This window comes from Periplaneta americana, chromosome 16 (genome assembly GCF_040183065.1).
Source record: "Periplaneta americana isolate PAMFEO1 chromosome 16, P.americana_PAMFEO1_priV1, whole genome shotgun sequence".
Lineage (NCBI taxonomy): Eukaryota > Metazoa > Arthropoda > Insecta > Blattodea > Blattidae > Periplaneta > Periplaneta americana.
In genome coordinates this window covers 174,153,069-174,175,978 of record NC_091132.1, presented here as the reverse complement: position 1 = coordinate 174,175,978, position 22,910 = coordinate 174,153,069, and the positions used below count along the sequence as shown (strand labels likewise).

General features: G+C 34.5%; 1 protein-coding gene across 5 annotated transcripts in view; it reads right to left on the bottom strand.

The window, feature by feature from the left end:
* LOC138691979 (zinc finger protein 45-like) overlaps window positions 1–22,585 on the bottom strand; it is a 46,907-nt gene extending 24,322 nt beyond the window's left edge. For 4 of the 5 annotated variants that reach the window (XM_069814684.1, XM_069814685.1, XM_069814680.1 and 1 more), the window contains exons 1-2: window positions 22,513–22,585; window positions 4,558–4,700 (exon numbers count right to left, since the gene is read on the bottom strand). In XM_069814684.1, the coding sequence (XP_069670785.1) occupies window positions 4,558–4,700; window positions 22,513–22,519 (150 nt within the window). In that variant the 5' untranslated portion in view covers window positions 22,520–22,585. Of the gene's footprint in view, window positions 1–4,557; window positions 4,701–5,568; window positions 5,852–22,512 lie in introns of those variants that run through there. The other variant, XM_069814681.1, reaches the window with a different exon arrangement.
* Window positions 22,586–22,910: the final 325 nt, after the last annotated feature.

Sequence of the window (22,910 nt, the reverse complement as noted above, 5' to 3'; positions counted from 1 at the left end):
AGTATTGAGCAACACTTACTTACTTACTTACAAATGGCTTTTACGGAACCTGAAGGTTCATTGCCGCCCTCACATAAGCCCGCCATCGTTCCCTATCCTGAGCAAGATTAATCCAGTCTCTATCATCATAACCCACCTCCCTCAAATCCATTTTAATATTATCCTCCCATCTACGTCTCGGCCTCCCCAAAGGTCTTTTTCCCTCCGGTCTCCCAACTAACACTCTATATGCATTTCTGGATTCGCCCATACGTGCTACATGCCCTGCCCATCTCAAACGTCTGGATTTAATGTTCCTAATTATGTCAGGCGAAGAATACAATGCGTGCAGTTCTGTGTTGTGTAACTTTCTCCATTCTCCTGTAACTTCATCCTGCTTAGCCCCAAATATTTTCCTAAGCACCTTATTCTCAAACACCCTTAACCTATGTTCCTCTCTCAGAGTGAGAGTCCCAAGTTTCACAACCATACAGAACAACCGGTAATATAACTGTTTTATATATTCTAACTTTCAGATTTTTTGACTGCAGACTAGATGATAAAAGCTTCTCAACCGAATAATAACACGCATTTCCCATATTTATTCTGCGTTTAATTTCCTCCCGAGTGTCATTTATATTTGTTACTGTTGCTCCCAGATATTTGAATTTTTCCACCCCTTCGAAAGATAAATCTCCAATTTTTATATTTCCATTTCGTACAATATTCTGGTCACGAGCCATAATCATATAATTTGTCTTTTCGGGATTTACTTCCAAACCGATCGCTTTACTTGCTTCCAGTAAAATTCCCGTGTTTTCCCTAATCGTTTGTGGATTTTCTCCTAACATATTCACGTCATCCGCATAGACAAGAAGCTGATGTAACCCGTTCAATTCCAAACCCTGCCTATTGTGACGTCATTAACTTCTATCATGTGACCACAGGCAGTATTTGCAAAATTGTAGACAACGATGGTTCATTTCGGTAGCGTGCTGTCATTAAATTCCTTGTTAAAGAAGAAAAATCTGCTGCTGAAATTCACCTCAGACTTCAGCGTGCATACGGAGATGTGTGCATGGGCGCCAGCAGTGTTAGGAGATGGTGAAACATTTCGAAGATGGGAACACGAGCATCCAAGATGAGCCTCGTAGCAGTCGCCATAGAACTGCCTCCACAGAACGCAACAAAGAAAGAGTTGAAGAGGTCCGAGATGTATTTTGCATGAATTTCTTGAACCTGGACAGACCATAAATGCTGTCTGCTATATTCAGACAGTTTAGAAGTTCCGTCGTGCATTGCGCGAGAAACGCTCTGGAAAGAAGATCATCCTGCAACATGACAACGCGTGGCCGCACACTGATCGTGTCACCGTGGAGAAAATCAGAACATTTGGATTGGAAACTCTTCCACAATCTGCCTACAGTCCCGACTTGGTACCCTCCGACTACAATCTTTTCGGTTCTGTAAAGGAGCAGCTGTGAGGCCAACGCTACGAGATGCTGGAGGACATCCAGAAAGCAGTGCATCAGTGTCTTCAGAAGATGAAACGGACTTCTACAGCAAGGGAATTTTCAAACTTACAGAATGGCGGGAAAAATGTGTGCAAAGAAATGGAGACTATGTTGAAAAGTGACAGAAAAGTCTGTAGATTAAGATGATGTACCTGGTTTGTCTAAAAAATAAAAATTAAAACAATGGATTGCTCATGACTTTCAGTATGACCCTCGTAGTTGTAGCCTACAAAATTTGTATTAGTGAATAAAATTATTTATTTATTTATTTAACCTGGTAGAGATAAGGCCATCAGGCCTTCTTTTCCCCTCTACCAGGGGATTACAACTACAGTATTAAGAATACAATTACAATTATAATTAATATTAAATTTACAAATACAATAAAAATCAAAGCACTAAAAGATTAACTGATTAATAAAAGCTAGACAGTTTATTGTAAAAGTTAAGAAGAGAGAAGCATTTCTTTTATTGATTAAGTAAAACTTAAACGTACTCTACGCAGTAAGAAAATGATTAATAAGCTTGCTTTTGAACGCTACTAAATTCCGACAGTCTCTGATGTCACTGGGTAGGGTATTCCACAAGTGCGAGAGCGAGATTGTGTATGATGATGAATACGATGATGTCTTATGCGTTGGTATGGCTAGTATGCGGCTATTTTGCGCGCGTGTGAAGAGATTATGATATGGTGACAGGTAACTGAAAAATTGAACAATTAAGGGGAGAGGATGGTATTTTTTAAAACTTTTTTCCTATTTGGTGTAAAATTTTAATTTTTTGTATGTACAGAACTCATAGCTGTAGCAAATCAACCAAATATAAATATTTTGGAAAAAAAAAATATATTTGGGGTCCCAAATTTGAAAAAAAATATACCCAATTCAATATTGTACTAAAACCAATATATCTAAACCGTTTTTAAAGATAGATTCAAACGGTTTTTTGCAATGTATTTGCAAAAGCATGATCTACAAACTGTCTGTAACGGAATTTTGATATTAGTCCCTACGTTTGTAAAATAAACAATTAAAATTTAATAACAATTTTCTGATTTCCTTTCTTGCATACAAAAGGACGTATTTTTAAAATGAAATCAATTAAAAAAATTCTGTTACACAGAAAAGTTTCCTAATAGTCTAAAAAATGTGTGTTCTAAATTTCATGCATGTATCTTTAATAGTTCAGAAATTATATCCATTTTTGTCTAGCAATGTAGCAAAAAAAATTAAGTTACTGGAAACCGATAAAAGTGGGCGAGTGATTTTAAAATCCATAATGCAGGAAGTTTAAAAATGGCGACTCAACATGCGATAAGGGCACAAATACCCACAAAATGTCATGCTATGCATTCCACACATATCACAGAGTATTTTAAAGAATTAGTTGCTAGACCACCATGGCGGCTAATTTCCAATTGTTGAAAGCAATATATATTATTACTGAAATGTGCACTTTAGACTATGATATTCAATAAGAAAAAGCAGTGTAATACTATTGCCAGTCAACAATTGGAAGATGAATCACCCACTGTGTAGAGGATGGATGTAACCTCTGCACCAAAATGAAGCTGGTAAAAGATCATGAGAAGAGATTTAAAAAATCTAAGTAAGTTTTTTCTCTAACATTCACCATTTTAGAATAAATAGCTATGTTTCTATGAAGCATTCGGCAATAACTCTAAGCAAGCGCGACCCGCACTCCTTACCTTCCCTTCCCTTCCCTCTCTGCTGTACTCAGTAACACAAGATGTGTGTTGCCTTGCAAGATTTATTTCAATGATTTTCGCTATTATTCAACAGTAATCTCACTAGAGTTTTTGATTTATCTAGAGAAAATCAAAACTCGAGTGGGATTTAATTGAATATTACACTATTAGAAGAAAATATATAGAGATTATAAGAAATAAAGTACTCTAATACAATAAAATAGATATTGACTCACTAAAATTCTATTTCACTAACGTTACACCCCAACTCTAGCTACTAGCAACAGGCATCTATAATGAACACCAATCAAAATAACCCTCATTTCTCGTGAAAAACAACAACTGAATAGACTACAGTGGACTATAGAGGACTTTAGTTGTCAGCGAACAGCTGGATACATTAAGAAGATTGATTGAACGTTACCTTCACCAAAATGTTTAACGGAGCCGCCATTTTCAGTCGACTATCTATGCAGGAAACAAATGATGATCACAAAGCATATTTTATAGTACCGTAAAGAATTTGCAGTTTGAAATGTTGGCAAACAAAGAAAGAAATGCTAGAGTAGTGATAACAAGAAAGAAATGCCAGGGAAGCGATAAAATTGTGCGTTAAGCAGCCATGATTGGTTGAAAGACGTCCTTTCGTACCATTTTATTGGTCAAAAGTAGTATGACATAGTAAATGCACAGTCTAGTATATACAGTCACGAAGCTCAATATGTAATAAATTATCCATCCATAGATAGTTGCTAACCACTAGGATCGCTACTATCGCCTCATTACAGACAATGCGAAATAGTACCTGCACAGTCTATCGTTCCTCATAAATTCAAGCTTCGTGACTATATATACTAGACTGTGGTAAAAGTGTATCAGTGAATTTAAATTCACGGCTGAACAGTTAAATTTTTCAAAAAATTTTTAAGAAATACACTGTTTAGCTTATTGTATAGGAATAAGCCATTTCTCTTGGGCCATAACAACAGTACAGCGCTACAAAGTTCCCCCCCCCCCCCGAAGGGAAAGTGCGATATAAGTTTTCTTCTATTTTAACATGTAGAATCACCTCTTAAAGTTTGGTGCAGAGCTTGCCATCTACCCTGTATACACACAAACACACACACAGTTTTAAAAAATTTCAATTAAAGTTGAATGAGGGGATTTTGAACAAAAAATTCAGACACATCAAACGTTATTATTGACGGCAAACAAGTCAAACAAATCTAGACATCATTTGTATCGTTGACTCTGTACAATATAGACCCAATCTAGTAGATGTATAGCTTTCTACTACAAAGCATTTCGCTGTAAATATTACATATAGCAAACAAATCGTACTGCCATTCAATTTACCTCTGCTAAAGACTTCTCTTCTGTATCCGTGTCACCACTGGCTTGTATAGCCAACGGATCGACCTCCGTTTCAACCTTGATTGCATCCATCACAACAGAAAGAGATGACAGAGAATTGCAGAATGTAAGCCGTTGGGACAGACCTGTTAAAACAAAGTGATTACAGCCACAAAAGCATCGACATTCTTGGTATTTGGTGGGTAAATCGTTATGGTTACTGCTACGAAGGAGAGGGAGGTGGCAAGCAAAGAGGAGGAGTCACGCCGGAAATAGCAGCGACGCGACTATAATTATGAAAAATGGAGACAAGAGTCGCGCGCCATCACGTTCCATTTCTTCCACTAGATGGCTCACGATACGACCAAGGAGGGCAACTTTTGCAAACGAAATTATACTAAACGTGAGGAATTTTACTAAAGACGTAGATATGACAGGTTAGGTTAGGTTAGATTAGATATGTATTATGTGACCAGTTAGGTTAAGTGTGTAGTATTATGTGAGAGGTGTTGGCAACACTGAAAACCTCGTTAACCTCACCCACAAATTACGTGCCATTCAGGAAATAAAGCTATGTTTTTCATTCACGCACGACGAATTTCGTATATAAGATATGAATCTGGGACGGGCTAAGTGGGCATACAGCTCTTCCACTATCACATCCAATTTCCACTACTTCATACTATAAAACCCAGGCATTTTCAAGATATTTTTAACAATTTTCTCTAGTGAATGGTTCGTAAGAAACTTACAACTGCCAACTCGAGTGGGCCTAAATCATTGCTTATGATTCTCCTTCTTAAATTTAGCTAGTTGTTTAAGCTCCACACAGCACACCAAGTTATGTTTGATAAAAACAAACCCAAAATTCCTTGTTACTCGTTATTTTCTTCCAGTTACACATCCTCGATAAATTAGTTGATACAAATCGGTTCAATTAATCTTGCTAAACCTTACCAGACATCTAACTAAATATTATCATATCTACAATTTACAAAACCACACAATACATACCTTGAGCTTATGGAATCGTCATATATAATGTTACGGAAATCAAGAGTATTGAACAGTAAATTTCCGTGCCTAACCCGACACGTAGAAAATACACTACGTAAACTGTCAACAAAATTCCGAAGTAATAAAGATCCCGTCAAACAGTTTTACCAATTTGTTCTAGTTGGTAATTTACGTATATTTATATCAATCTACACTACAAAAACAAAGCAAAATAATTTAAAGAAACCAATCTACAGACATTCAAATTATGTTTAACAGGAAGGCCTGCAATATAATGCGAATAGAAGTTACTGTGGAATATCATCAAGTATGCAGTGGAAATGTTAGTACACTCTACAACAGTGAGCTCTAACTGGCCTATAATGCCAATAAATCAGGGCGAAAATGGAACATAGTCTTGTAATTCAAATTAATAACATTTATAATTAGAGATTTAGTTGGAAAATAAATATTTACAGAAATTAGCCTTATCAGTTTAGCAAGCTCCAATTTGCATCCTCACGTTTCTGACATGCATAGATAATGGACTTCCAAACGGCATTATTTTATTTCGAGTTATATCCTATAGCAGTGATATTCAACTTTTTTTTCTCGCCAAACTCTTAAAGACACTTTTCCACTGAAACTTGTACACTTACGTTCAAAGGTATCTGACATCACTAATCGATAGTAGTGATGGGCGAAGTTGTTCTTTTCCCGGAACAGTTCCGACTGTTCCGGTTCCGAAAAAATACTATGTTCCAAATAACAGTTCCGAAATAACAGTCACCAGTGGTGATGAGTCGGAGTCGTTGAGTCGTTCAAACGAACGGTACAGTACCCTCCCTCTTTACCATGCTGCTCACACTGGAGCACTCATAGGCATGACATAGTACACATTCTTATCTATAGATGGCACTGCAATGCACATTCGAATCGATTTTGGAAAATTGCTGTGCATGCGGACAGAACTCAAAAGCTTAATGTTAGTAATTAAACAGCTGTTGACTACAAGGACAGAATACAACACTTTGTTTTCGTACATAAAGTTATAAAGACATGGTAGCCAACTAAAAAAAATAACATAACATTTAAAACATATGGTATGTAATTTCTCTTCTCTCTATTACATAATAAAAAAAACAAATCATTAATTTTTATTTTTACTTTTCTTAATGCAGTTATAATAATAATAATAATAATAATAATAATAATAATAATAATAATAAATATTACAATTTCATAAATAAAAAACATATATATTGGCAGTACTGAAACCTGGAAACCCCGCAGTGGGTTAGTAAAATGTTGGAATCGCATCTTTACCAAAGTGTAATTTAAACTTCGCATTAAACCTCGCTCTCCAAATCAGTACTTATATGGGTAGTTTCCAACAAATAATGCTACAACATTTTTGTCGTTCTTTGATAACAGAGAAGATAGCACAAAAACTTGTGCTTGTCAGACTTAACCTCAACAAACGACATACAGACATTGTAACTAAACCACTCATTACCATTTACGACTTTAACCTTTGTATAGAATCAGCTGATCAATGAATTAATAATAGTATGCGTACTTTATGACTTTGTAGAATGTTTATAAAACAGAATTAGTCAACTAATGGTGAAATAAACCATAAAGCGGGAATGAATATTACAGATTATTAAATACTTACTATAACATTACAGATGATTGGCCAGTCTTACAAATGTTGATATTAAAGTTCGCGCCACCGCAAGGATTTCAATTTCCATGCGCCCCCCTCCAACCACGTGAGAGTTTCAAGTACCAACTTCATCCAACGAAGTTCCAAGTATAACATAAAGAACAACGAGAACAGTGTAACTGCAGCTGTCGGTTCATCGGAACAAGCTCCGACGTTCCGACTGTTATCTCGGAGTCGGAACATACCTTGTGCAACGCGGTACTGCGAGCCCGCAACAGCTGGGCAAGTGAGCAGCTCGGAGTCGGAACACTGTTATTTCGGAACAGGAGGTCCCGACCTACTGTTCATTTTTGCAACAGTTCCGAGAGAGTCGGAACATACCCTGTGCAACGCGGTACTGCGAGCCCGCAACAGCTGGGCAAGTGAGCAGCTCAGAGTCGGAACACTGTTATTTCGGAACAGGAGGTTCCGACCTACTGTTCATTTTTGCAACAGTTCCGAGACCGGAACAGTTCCAAAATAACTGTTGTGTTATTTTTTACCCATCTCTAATCGATAGTGTTCAATAACTTTTCGAGTGTGTCGCTTCTTTAGTTATTATTTCTATGGATAGATGGAGAAGGTACCAGTCAGTGCCGCCAATAGTACATAAATATGCCCTCATTATAAAATTTAAAGTTTCATCCCCCTCTAATGATTGTATAAAAACATTAAATATAGCGAGAAACCGCTGATAATGTCAAGTATGAGAATAATTTACACTTAACCTACATTGACATTCTCCCTAATACACTTTTACCCGTCCCATTAATAGAATCGACTATTGAGAAATAGCGCAACTATTTCAAAGTTTGTCAACTTCTTAAATCTTTGGTTCTGTATCCCGTATGTAGAAAGTTCGCTTGCACGATCATAAAATCTTAGGTCCGATATCTTTGAACGTGAGTATCAGAATTCCAAAAGTTGTTATGCTTATTAGGCCTTGAAACAAGCCTCGGGGCTTTGCGGGATCAGCCCCAGAGCCGGACAACGCAACTATAATTTACGCCATCGATTTAGGCAGATGGATTTTATTAATCAGAACTCCAGAGCGAGTTACTCTTAGCTGCAAGGTCGGTTGCAAGCAAACTGCAGCTGGGAATGGGTGAGACATAAGAGTAAACATACATTCCTGATTATCCTAGTGGACTCGGTTGGACAGTCATCTCCAAAAACAATGCACATATAACCACTTTAATACAACTGCAGTAGTCTATACAATATGTGTGCATGCGTATGGAAAGAGAAGTCCCCGGCACTCTGTTTTCGAGATAATTCCAGTTGCCGCTGCATAATCTTTTCCTCGTTACTAAAAGTATAAACATGGATAAATATATAATAGGATGCGAAACTGCGGTCAGCACCATCTGGCAATGGGGAGCTGAAATAAGATGATCAGCGCCCAACGTCGTAGGTGGTGAACATTAGAACTACCTGTTGGGTACATTACCCAGAGTTCTCTATTTAATCATTCGAGATGTTGCTCGAGGAGCGAGATGGCAGACAGAAACTTGCTAATAAGTGAACATAAAGTGATACTACGTGTGTGTATAAGCAGTGCATGTTAAACAGTGATGTTTATGGACGTTGTAAAAATTGTGTTGTTGAATGTATTGTAAAGCAATACTAATATAATAAATTGAACTATCTACGTAGTTCTTGCAGACTTTTCAATTGCGCTGTACAATAAATACCCAAAGAATACAATCTCAATTATCTAACCTTTTGCTTTATTTTTTTCTGTCTATGTCTGGTTATATTTTAATTGGGTAGTGTAAAACAGATCGTCTCTTTTATCTTCCTGTTCGCTCCGGTAAGAATTTTCAGTAGAAGCTGCTGTGAGGAATAAAAATGTAAATGTTTTATTTTAAATTGGGTTAGTTTTGAATATCGATGAGGGTGGGAGGGAATACTTTCTGCACAGTTAAACATTTTCGTCACCAGGTGCGCTGCTAAATGCATGGAGTAATTACTCTTTTCGCTACTTGGTGCGCTGCTAGATGTAATAACGCCCCTCCCTCTAACAGGTGGCAGCAAGATCAATTTCTACAACAGCGCCTCTAGTATGTGTTACGGGAAACTCAGTAATTTTCGCATATATATATATATATATACTGTACATATAAAAAACTATTCTATAATCAACGGACTGACTAATCATCTTAAATCTCAGCCATTCAGCCCTTAAATTTAAAACAAAGGCTCCTTTATAAAATTGATGTAGACTGTTCATCTCAGGTCTCAGAATTGTTTCTAAAATGTATAAGGAATGTAAAAAAATTCAACTTCATGTGATACATTCAGATAACTTTTGAGGATTTTTTATCCCCCAAAGAGCAGAGAGGAGAGAGAAAGGAGATGACAGTTTAAAAATTTCACTCAAGTATTTTGAACTAGCCGACGTAACATTTAAAATGAAGGTTACTCTCAACAATTTTGATTAAACATTTTCCGATTTTTTAAATACCATCTAAGGAATAGTGAAAAGGCAGAAGAGAATGAAAAATCTGAAGTGGTCCGATCTCGATCACAGAATACGAATATGATATTATTTTGTCCGAATTTATCCCTCGGACAAAAATAGGCGAGAAATTAAATTTTATATCAGAAGTGTTCTCAAGACGAAAATTACGGATAATAAAATTTGTGCGAATTCAACAGGCTATGGCAGATTCAGTACTCTGAATTGTTAAAAAAAAAAAAAAAAAGCATCGAGTAACGCACACAAAACACAATTAACATATGCATTTAAAGAGGTATGTAACACATTTCCACAGTATGAATTTACCAAAATCCAAAAATATAATATAATATAATATAATATAATATAATATAATATAATATAATATAATATAATATAATATAATATAATATAATACAATATAATATAATCTATACTAATAATAAATCTGTAGCCGAAATTTTTCTGGTAATTTTCGATTTTCCAAAAATAATTGGTCCTAACATGTATAATTAACCACCCTGAAACCGAAAATCGCTTTTTTGAAATTTTTGTTTGTATGTCTATCTGTCTGTCTGTCTGTATGTTTGTTACCTTTTCACGCGATAATGGCTGAACGGATTTCGATGAAAATTGGAATATAAATTAAGTTCGTTGTAACTTAGATTTTAAGCTATATGGCATTCAAAATACATTATTTAAAAGGGGGGTTATAAGGGGGCCTGAATTAAATAAATCGAAGTATCTCGCTTATTATTGCTTTTTTATGAAAAATGTTACATAACAAAAGTTTCTTTAAAAATAATTTGCGATAAGTTTTATTCCTTGAAAAATTTTGATAGGACTGATATTTAATGAGATAAATGAGTTTTAAAATTAAAATAACTGCCATCTAAGGCCGTGTAATGAATTAAAAAACAAATGACTTCGTCTATAAGGGGCCTTGGACAGCAACAATCGAAAGCTATGAAAGATAGCCTACAGAGAATGTTTCTGTGTTTGTATGAAGTAATATCGGAAGCTAAATTAACCGATTTGTATAATTAATTATTATTCCACCATTGGAAAGTGTAGTTTCTCTAGATGGACATAATGCTATAATGTTATTACAGTAATTTCTGATCTAATATAATATAACATAACATAACATAACATAACATAACATAACATAACATAACATAACATAACATAACATAACACAACACAACACAACACAACACAACACAACACAACACAACACAACACAACACAACACAACACAACACAATACAATATAATATAATATAATATAATATAATATAATATAATATAATATAATATAATATAATGTAATATGTAATATTATATAATATAATTTAAGTTATTTGAAGGGTTCACAACCATAGTGGGCCAAGCGCCATTTACTGAATACGCATAAAACAAGGGTTAAAATTAAGTTATTACCATAATCAATGGAAACCTATAACAAGTAAAATAAAATATACACATTAAATCTAAATGATATCAATCTTCATTAAACTATGGTTGCATGTAATAAAAATTAAGAAACAGGTTAAAGGAATTGTCATTGCACCAAATGAGTGTCTCTGGACCAAAATGATCGCATTTTAATTATTTGGATGCAATTTAAATTAAGTAACATATTAAACGATTTATCCTTCTATCAAACACGAATGTTCCCTGGATCAAACGTCCTATTTTAATTATGTAATTACTTTATATTTATTTCTAACGGGTGCAGCGGAGCGCACGGGTACGGGTATAATATAATATAATATAATATAATATAATACAATATAATATCATTTCTACATATCTTCAATGAATTTTGTGTTGGAATTTAGTACAGTCATCAGGCAATACTTCTACATTAATAAACAGTTTTTTTTAATCCATTAAGTATGTATTGTTAATGATAATTATATTTTGTTGCTATCTGTGCAAGGAAAATTGATTTCTCCGATTTTTTTTCGATTTTGAATATTTTTAAATGCTTTCTTCTCTGTTTTCTTCACAATGTCTGTTAGGAAATTCTGCTCTTACCAGATAAATATATAAATAAGAAATATTTTTCTTTTGCCACGAATAATTGCAAACTTTATTGCTTTACGTAAAAAATATTAATTAAAAATAACTTAAAATAGTATAACAATACCAAAGACAGGGCTTGTTCTCTAGTAACACATGCACTTGCATGTAAAACGTCATAAATGTATTATCTTGAAAAATGTCGAAGTTATGAGGGAAACGGATTTGAAAAATTTAAGTTATACGGAAATGAGCGACAAAAGCATGAAGATGAGAAGGTCTGTCCAGATTTAAATGGCTAAGTCAATTTACATAGTCTCACGTCTTAGGTCATAACTCGTAAAGTATTAGAGATATTTAAACAAATTGTTCACCATACTTTTGAGGAAAGTTCATTAAAAAAAAAAAAAGGTTTCTTGTTTGGTTTATGGAATTCCCAAAGGTTATTAATTGAGAAAAATTCGCTCCGGGGCCGGGTATCGAACTCCTGACTCCCAGTTACACGCACTAGGATCTCTAACCACTGAGCTACGCCGAGATTCAATCCACAGTATCGGATCGAATCTCGTAGATTATCGAAATACGTATTTTCTCATTTCAGCATACCTATTCTTTCGGTTATTTACCCAACGTGTCGCTTCCTCAACTCATTCTCGTACTTAATGAAAGTTTGTTATAAATGAAGACAATTCGACACAACTCATATCTATTTTTCGTCTATCGCTTCATGAAGTAATGAACATTTGCAATAATTTCTTGGTTCTGGTTATGCAATGCTTTTTTCCTCTTAATTTATAAAATGCAGGAGGCGAAGGAAAGTCATTTACGGCACTCCCATGAATCGGACTGTACTGTGGTGTGTTTATTAATCAGTCTAATAATGACGATACAAGAGGCGAGTGTGAACATATAAACGACAGACAGTCTTATCGCAATTCATTCTCGCAGTTCTCACAAAACATTGGCTCGCCCACTGGAAATGTCATTGAGGTCATCTGCCAAAATCGGTGACTACCACAATACAAGCCAATGAAAAACTTGAAACATGATTCGGGGCTGATAGGGGGTTGCCCCAGAGTCGGAAAACACGACAAAGGGAAGAAAAAGAAACATGAAACATGATTCGGGGGTGATCGGGGGTTGCCCCAGAGTCGGAAAACGCGACAAAGAGAAGAAAAAGAAACTTGACACATGATAAGGGGGTGATCGGGGGTTGCCCCAGAGTCGGAAAACGCGACAAAGGCAAGAAAAAGAAACTCTATTTTATCCATTTGAGCTATATTTGACCTAATTGACCTCTATTTGACCTATTTGAACTCTATTTGACCTCGATTTGAACTATGTGACCTCTATTTGACTTCTATTGGACCTCCAATTGATTTATTTGACCTCTATTTGACATATTTGAACTACGTGTCCTCTATTTGACCTATTTGACCTCTATTTGACATATTTGACCTCTATTTGACATATTTGACCTCTACTTTATTTATTTGACTTCTATTTCACCTATTTGATCTCTATTTCTCCTATTTCAGCTCTATTTCAGCTATTTGACCTCTATTTGACCTCCATTTGACATAATTGCCCTCTATTTGACCTATTTGCACTCTACTTCACCTGTTCGACCTATTTGACTTATTTGACCTCTATTTGACCCCTTTGACCTCTATTTGACCTATTTGACCTACGTGACCTCTATTTGACCTATTTGAACTATTTGACCTCTATTTGACCTATATTTGTCCTCTCTGACCTCAATTTGACCTATTTGCCCTCTATTTCACCTATTTGACCTCTGTTTAACCTATTTGTACTATTTGAACTATTTGAACTCTATTTGACCTCGATTTGAACTATGTGACCTCTATTTGACTTCTATTGGACCTACAATTGATTTATTTGACCTCTATTTGACATATTTGAACTACGTGTCCTCTATTTGACCTATTTGACCTCTATTTGACATATTTGACCTCTATTTGACATATTTGACCTCTACTTTATTTATTTGACTTCTATTTCACCTATTTGATCTCTATTTCTCCTATTTCAGCTCTATTTCAGCTATTTGACCTCTATTTGACCTCCATTTGACATATTTGCCCTCTATTTGACCTATTTGCACTCTACTTCACCTGTTCGACCTATTTGACTTATTTGACCTCTATTTGACCCCTTTGACCTCTATTTGACCTATTTGACCTACGTGACCTCTATTTGACCTATTTGAACTATTTGACCTCTATTTGACCTATATTTGTCCTCTCTGACCTCAATTTGACCTATTTGCCCTCTATTTCACCTATTTGACCTCTGTTTAACCTATTTGTACTATTTGAACTATTTGACCTCTATTTGAACTATTTTACCTATAATTTACATATTTGACCTCTATTTCACCTACTTCATCTCTATTTGACCTATTTGACCTTCATTTCAAATATTTGACCTTTATTTGACCTATTCACCTATTAACCTATTGAACTATTAACCTATTCACCTATTAACCTATTCTCCTGTTGATCTATTGACCTAATGACCTATTCACCTATTGACCTTATCACCTATTGACCTATTCACCTATTGACCTATTGACCTATTCACCTATTAACCTATTCTCCTGTTGATCTATTGACCTATTGACCTATTGACCTATTCTCCTATTGATCTATTCACCTATTCAGCTATTGACTATTCACCTATTAACCTATTCTCCTGTTGATCTATTCACCTATTGACCTAATCACCTATTGACCTATTCACCTATTGACCTATTAACATATTCTCCTGTTGATCTATTCACCTATTGACCTATTGACCTTATCACCTATTGACCTATTAACCTATTCTCCTATTGATCTATTGACCTATTCACTTATTAACCTATTCTCCTGTTGATCTATTCACCTACTGACCATTGACCTATTCACCTATTAACCTATTCTATTGATCTATTCATCTATTGACCTATTGACCTATCACCTATTAACCTATTCTCCTGTTGATCTATTCACCTATTGACCTTATCACCTATTGAGCTATTCACCTATTAACCTATTTTCCTAATGATCTATTCACGTATTAACCTATTGACCTTATCACCTATTCACCTATTGACCTATTCACCTATTAACCTATTCTCCTGTTGATCTATTCACCTATTGACCTTATCACGTATTCACCTATTTACCTATTTACCTATTCACCTATTAACCTATTCTATTGATTTATTCACCTATTCACCTATTGACCTATTGAACTTATCACCCATTAACCTATTCTCCTATTGAGCTATTCACCTTTTCACCTATTGACCTATTTATTTATTTATCAGTATCTGCTACATTACAAAGTAATCCACATTATAAATAAACGTTCATTAGACACTCACGCAATTAGGTGAAAACACAATTCCCATGAATATAGCTCGTCGAACTATATCTTCAGTATAAAGGACAACTCACTATCCCCGCGCGTTTGGAAGGGAGAGGCCAGCAAAATTTCAAAATATGGTCAGATAGATCAAATAGAGATCAACTGGGTCATATACAGGTCAAATAGGTCAAACAGAGTTCAAATAGTTCAGAGGTCAAATTGGTATATAGGAAAATAGAAAAATAAATAAATAAGTAAATAAATAAATAAATAATTGAAAAACGTAAAAAAAATTGAAAAAAAAAAATGAAAAAAATTTTTTCAAAAAAAGTATTGAAAAAAAATACTTTGAAAAAGTTTAAGATTTTCTAAAAAAAATGTTCAAAAAATTTTAACACAAAATTTCAAAGAAACATTTTCAAAAGAATCATTTTCAGAAAAATTAAAAAAAGAATCTTAAAAACATTTTTTTATTTAAAAAAATTTCTAAACGAATCTGAAAAAAATTAAAAAAAATTAGAGAACAAATATGAAAAAAAAATTTTAAAAATTTAAAAATTAAAAAATTTTTGAAAAAAAATTTTCAAAGAAACTTTCAAAAAAATATTTTGGAAAAAAAAGTTCAAAAAAAGATTTAAAAAACATTAAAAAAATCGAAAAAAAATAAAAAAGAATAGAAAAAAAATTTTGAAAAAAAAAAAATAAAAAAAATATCTTGAAAAATTTTCAAAAAATTAAAAATTTTGAAAAAATAAAAAAAAAAATGAAAGGGAACAATTTCAAACATTAAAAATAAAAATTTAAAAGTGAGTTAAAAAATTTAAAAACAAAGATAAAAAATGGAAAGGATTATAAAAAATATATACAGAAAAAATAAAAAAAAAAAATAGTACAAAATTTTTTTTTTAATTTGAGAAAAATATCAAATATTTCTTTTTAAAAAAATTATTTATTTATTTATTTACTTATCTATTTATTTTCCTATTTTCCTATACACCAATTTGACAGTTATTTGACATATTTCACATCCATTTGACCTATTTGACCTCTATTTGACCTCTATTTGAACTATTTGAACTCTATTTCCCCTATATGTCCTCTATTTGACCTATTTGACCTCTGTTTGACCTATTTGATCTCTATTTGACCTAACTGACCTCAATTTGACCTACTTGACCTCTATTTCACCTACCTGATCTCTATTTGACTTATCTGAACTCTATTTGACCTATTAGATTTCTATTTGAACTTTTACATATCTATTTGAACTATCTGAACTCCATTTGACCTATTTGACCTCTATTTGAACTTTTTGACTTCTCTTTGACCCATTTGAAATCTAATTGACTAATTTGACCTCTATTTGACTCATTTGATCTCTATTTGACCCATTTGAAATCTATTTAACCTATTTGACCTCTATTTCACGCATTTGACCTCTATTTCACCCATTTGAGGTCTATTTCACCCATTTGCCCTCTATTTGACCTATTTGAAATATCTGACGTCTATGTGACGTAACTGATCTCTATTCGACCTCTATTTAACCTATTTGACCTATATTTGACCTATATGACCTCTATTTGACCTATTTGACCTCTATTTGAACTTTTTGAACTCTCTTTGCTCCATTTGACATCTATTTCACCCATTTGACATCTATTTGACCCATTTGACCTCTATTTGACCCATTTGTGCTCTATTTGACCAATTTGACTTCTATTTGACCGATTTGACCTCTATTTCACCCATTTGACCTCTGTTTGAACTATATGACCCCTATGTGACCTATCTGACATCTATTTGACCTATTTGCCTTCTGTTCGACCTATTTGACCTATCTCACCACTATTTGACCTATCTTACCTTTATTTGACATTTTGCATTGTATTTGACCAATTTGAACTATCTGAACTCTATTTGACCTATCTGACCTATTTTACCTCTATTTGAATCTTTGACCTTTATTTTACCTATTTGACCTCTACTTGTCCCATTTGACCTCTATTTGGGCCATTTGACCTCTATTTCACCCATTTGACCTCTATTTGACCTCTTTGACCTCTATTTGACATATTTGCCCTCTATTTGACCTATTTGCCCTCTAATTGACCTGTTTGACCTCTATTTGAATCCGTTTGACCTCTATTTGAACTATTTGACCTCTATTTGTCCTATTTCACCTCTATTTGACCTATTTGACATCTATTTGACCTACTTGATCTCCATTTGACCTGTTTGATCTATTTGATTTCCATTTGACCTATTTGCCCTCTATTTGACCTGTTTGACTTATTTGACCTCTATTTGAGACCCTTTGACCTCTATTTGACGTTATTGACCTCTATTTGATCTATTTGACCTCTATTTGAACTATATTTCACCTATTTGATTTCTATTTGATGTAAGTGACCTCTATTTGACCTATTTTATCTACTTGACCTATATTTAACCCATTTGAGCACAATTTGAGATATTTGCCCTCCATTTAACCTATTTGCCCTCTATTTGACCTCCTTGATCTATTTGACTTCTATTTCACCTATTTCACCTCTATTTGACCTATTTGAACTATTTGACGTATATTAGACCTATTTGACCCCTTTGACCTCTATTTGACCTCTAAACTATTTGACCTCTATTTCACCTACTTGTTCTCTATATGATCTTTTTGAAATCTCTTTGACCTATTTGACCTTTATTTGACCTATTCAACTATTCTCGTATTAACCTATTGAAATATTAACCTATTCTCCTATTGATCTATTCACCAACTGACCTTTTCACCTATTCACCTATTGACCTATTCTCCTATTGATCTATTCACCTGATCACCTATTCACCTATTGACCATATCACCTATTCACCTATTGACCTATTCACTTATTTATTTATTTATTTATTTATTTATTTATTTATTTATTTATCAGTACCAGCTACATTACAAAGAAATCGACATGATAATTAAACGTTCATTAGACACTCACGCAATTAGATGAACACACAACTCTCATGAATATGGCTTGACTCACGTAGTACGTATTTCCCTGAAATTAACACACAGCGATAACGTCTGCTAGTCCCTATTGAACATAAGTAGCTTCATTTTCCCTTTTATGTCCAAATCGTCTGGACAGCCGACTGGTCTAAAGCGTTATCCAGAAGCGTCAGTGCACAACTTCGGCAGAGTCGATTCCTACCCACAGCAAAGTCATAATAATAAAATCAGGGTAGACACTGTGAGCGGGGGAGGACAGGGGAGCACGCCGGAAACAAGAACGAAGTTCTAAACTTGCTTCATCGATGCCGCTGGCAATGTGATTCTTTTTAAAAAAATTACCAACGATTTTCATTTAAAACCACTATTTCGCCCACATTCTCGCCACCGTAAGTCCACAGTACGTGCAATTAGAACAAAGCCGATGAGTGCGTTGAATACAGCTCGTCGAACTCCATCTTCAGTATGAAGGACAATTCTCTATCCCCGCGCGTTTGGACGGGAGAGGCGGGCAAATTAAAAAAAAATGGTCAAATAGATCAAATAGAGCTCAAATGGATCTAATAGAGGTCAAATTGGTGAAATAGAGTTCAAATAGGTCAAATAGAGGTCAAACTAGTATATAGGAAAATAGGAAAATATATAAATAAATAAATAAATAAATAAATATATAATTGAAAAACGTAAAAAAGAATTGAAAAAAATTTTTCAAAAAAATTTTCTTACAAAAATAATTTTCAAAAAAAAAAAAAAACTGAAAAAATACTTTGAAAAAGTGTTAAAAATTTTTAAAAAAATTTTTTAAAATATTTTTTTGAATAAAATTTCTAAAAAACATGTTCAAACCATTTAAAGATAAAATTTCAACGAAAAAGTTTCAAAAAATCATTTTCACAAAAAAAATCAACAAGAATCTAAAAAAAATTTAAAGAACAAATATGAAAAAAAAAATTTTAAAAAATTGAAAAAAGTATTTAAAAAAAAGTTAAAAAAAAATTTAAAAATATTTTTTCAAAAAAACTATTTAAAAAAATTTAAAGAAAATTTAATAGAAATTTCAAAAAAATTAAAAAAAATGAAAGGGAACAATTTCAATACATTTAAAATAGAATTTTTAAAATTAAATTTAAAAATTTAAAAAGATATAAAAAATGGAAAGAATTAAAAAAATTTACAGAAAAAATTTACAAAAAATATTTAATTTTTTTTTAATTTGAAAAAAATTCAAATATTTCTTAAAAAAACTTATATATTTATCTATTTATTTTCCTATTTTCCTATATGCCAATCTGACTTGTATTTGACCTATTTGAACTCTATTTGACATATTTGACATCCATTTGAATTGTTTGACCTCTATTTGAACTATTTGACCTCTCTTTGAACACTATGACCACTATTTGAACTATTTGACCTCTATTTAAACTATTTGAAATATATTTGATCTCTATTTGAACTTCTTGACCTCTCCTTGACCCAGTTGACATCTATTTGACCCATTTGACCTCTATTTGACCCATAGGACCTCTATTTGAACCATTTGAACTCTATTTGAATCATTTAACATCTGACCCATTAGACCTCTATTTCAACCATTTGACTTCTATTTCACCCATTTGACTTCTATTTGACTTCTATTTCACCTATTTGAACTCTATTTGAACTATTTCACCACTATTTTACCTACATGACATCTATTTGACCTCTATTTCAACCATTTGACGTCTATTTCACCCATTTGAGCTCTATTTCAACCAAATGACCTCTATTCGACTTATTTGACCTATGTGAACTCCATTTGACCTAAGAGACTTCTATTTGACCTCTATTTGGCCTATTTGCCATCTATTTGACCTATTTGATCTCTATTTGATCTATTCAAACTCTATTTCACCCTTCTGAATCTATTTAACCCATTTGACCTCTATTTGACCTATTTTAAATCTATTTGACTTCTATTTGAACTATTTAACCTCTATTTGACTTATATGCCCTCTATTTGACCTATCTGATCTCTATTTGACCTATTCGACCTCCTTAAACTTTCTATCCCCAAGCGTTTGGAAGGGAGAGGTCGGCAAAGTTAAAAAAAATGGTCATTTTGACCTTCCAAAACAGACTTTTTTCTACACAAGGAGAACGAAGCGGCTCAGAGGCCCGCCCTTTTAACTGCAGCATTCCCGCATGTTCCCTAATAATCACCGCTAAAATCCAGCAAATCTGTCGCATTTTTTCTAGCCTTAATCTTTGAGTACCTAAAATATTTGAGTCTATAATTCCGGAAATTATGGCCATAGCGAGGAACGGGATGCGGCCCTGTATTCCACCTTGACTTACTTCTTACACGATAGCATCAAAATGGCAATCGCGAACACTTTCTGATTTTCGACATTCTTGTCGCCATTACTCCGGAGTACGTGACGTTATAACAAAGCCGATGAGTGCGTTGAATACAGCTCGTCGAACTATATTTTCAGTATAAAGGAAAACTTTCTAACCCCAAGCATTTGGAAGGGAGAGGCCGGCAAAATTAAAAAAAATGGTCATTTTGACCTTCCAAAACAGACTTTTTTCTACACAAGGAGAACGAAGCGGTTCAGTGGCCCGCCCCTTAACTGCAGCGTCCCCGCATGTTCCCTAATAAACACCGCTAAAATCCAGCAAATCCGTCACACTTTTTTCTAGCCTTAAATTTTGGGTACCTGAAATATTTGAGTCTCTAATTCCGGAAATAATGGCCATAGCGAGTAACGGGATGCGGCCCTGTATTCCACCTTGACTTACTTCTTACACGATAGCATCAAAATGGCAATCGCGAACACTTTCTGATTTTCGAGAAAAAAAGGGTAGGGGTTCAAACCCCTATCGCGGCGACATTCTTGTCGCCATTACTATACTGTACGTGACGTTATAACAAAGCCGATGAGTGCGTTGAATACAGCTCGTCGAACTCTATCTTCAGTATATAGGACAACTTTCCATCCCCAAGCGTTTGGAAGGGAGAGGCCGGCAAAATTGAAAAAAATGGTCATTTTGACCTTCGAAAACAGACTTTTTTCTACACAAGGTGAACGAAGCGGCTCAGAGGCCCGCCGTTTTAACTGCAGCATCCCCGCATCTTACCTAATAATCACCGCTAAAATCCAGCAAATCCGTCGCACTTTTTTCTAGCCTTAGTTTATGGGTACCTAAAATATTTGAGTCTATAATTCCGGAGATAATGGCCATAGCGAGGAACGGGGTGCGGCCCTGTATTCCCCCTTGACTTACTTCTTACACGATAGCATTAAGATGACAATCGCGAACACTTTATGATTTTCGAGAAAAAAAGGGTAGGGGTTCAAACCCCCATCGCGGCGACATTCTTGTCGCCATTACTCCGCAGTGCTTGACGTTATAACAAAGCCGATGAGTGCGTTGAATACAGCTCGTCGAACTCTATCTTCAGTATAAATGACACGTTTCTATCCCCAAGCGTTTGGAAGGGAGAGGCCGGCAAATTAAAAAAAAATGGTAATTTTGACTTTCCAAAACAGACTTTTTTCTACACAAGGGGAACGAAGCGACCCAGAGGCCCGCCGTTTTAACCGTAGCATCGCCGCATGTTCCCTAATAATCACCCCTAAAATCCAGCAAATCCGTCTGTTCCAATAAATCATTCCATGAAATTGTGCTTTCTCTCTGTAAATGGTCCCAGGGAAAATCAATTTCTGGACGTTTTTGTCTATAAGGTCGAGTGGCAGAAATTTGTGTAAGCATTATTAATATGGTAGAAGGAAAAAATTTAACCATTTATCTGCCCCCATGAGAATTTTGTTTGTCAGCTGGTTTCCCAGGATTATTGCTTTGAATGTGAAGGGTAGTTTTACAGACTGATAAACAAGAAAGTTTTTTTTTTATCAGGCAGCATCAATGGGATCAACACTAATTTTAACACTGCAGCACAGGCAATTGTGAAATAGAGCATAAATATTAAATTGGTATATGTTTGAAGATTACGTAAAGTTTTATTTAATAAAGTGTAACATATCCAAATTATTCCAATCCCCCAATAGAGTGTGACACGAACGAATGAAGACAGTTTCACATTTAAGAAAGAAGGTCCACTTTCCACTAAAGCATAGAGAATGAGCGATCACTTCAATTTATAGACTACATTAAGCTTTTGATACAAACAATGAGTAGCATTCAAACGTAAGAAACAGCAGATTATAAACACAGAAATTCTTCAAAACGATGGGATTCTGCATGACAGCTTGTACGTCAAATCACTTCACTCCCTTCTGCTTCCGTTACTACTTTCTACAAAGACATTGTTATATTGCAACATTATGTATTACATGAGCCAGTAAACCAAAGATGAAAAGTAGACTGACTTCCTGTACTCACCACCCATCGTCCTCTGCTGTCACCTCCATGCTCTGCTCCTTCTTCACTGTGTCCACGTCTCACGATTCTGCCTGAAAAGAGTTTTGGTGCTGTTACTGTGTTGCCGACTGGCAATCAATGCTGATAGCAAATGACTCGTGCGTAACTTGCTGTCTCATCACAAGTTGTAAATCAAATTCGGGTCCCTAGATTGTAAGGCCAACACTCCAACCACTAGACCAGAAGTCTCCAAAAAGCGTATCGTCATTCGTGCTCTCGATGCTGCCCGCCGAACACAGTGTGCTGTAAGGCTAGAGAAGGGGGAGAGACTCGTACCTCAACAGATGGGAGCGATCAGTGGAAGATCGCGGCAACGGTCTGCTTATGTTTAAAAATAATAACATCAAAAGAATAAGAAA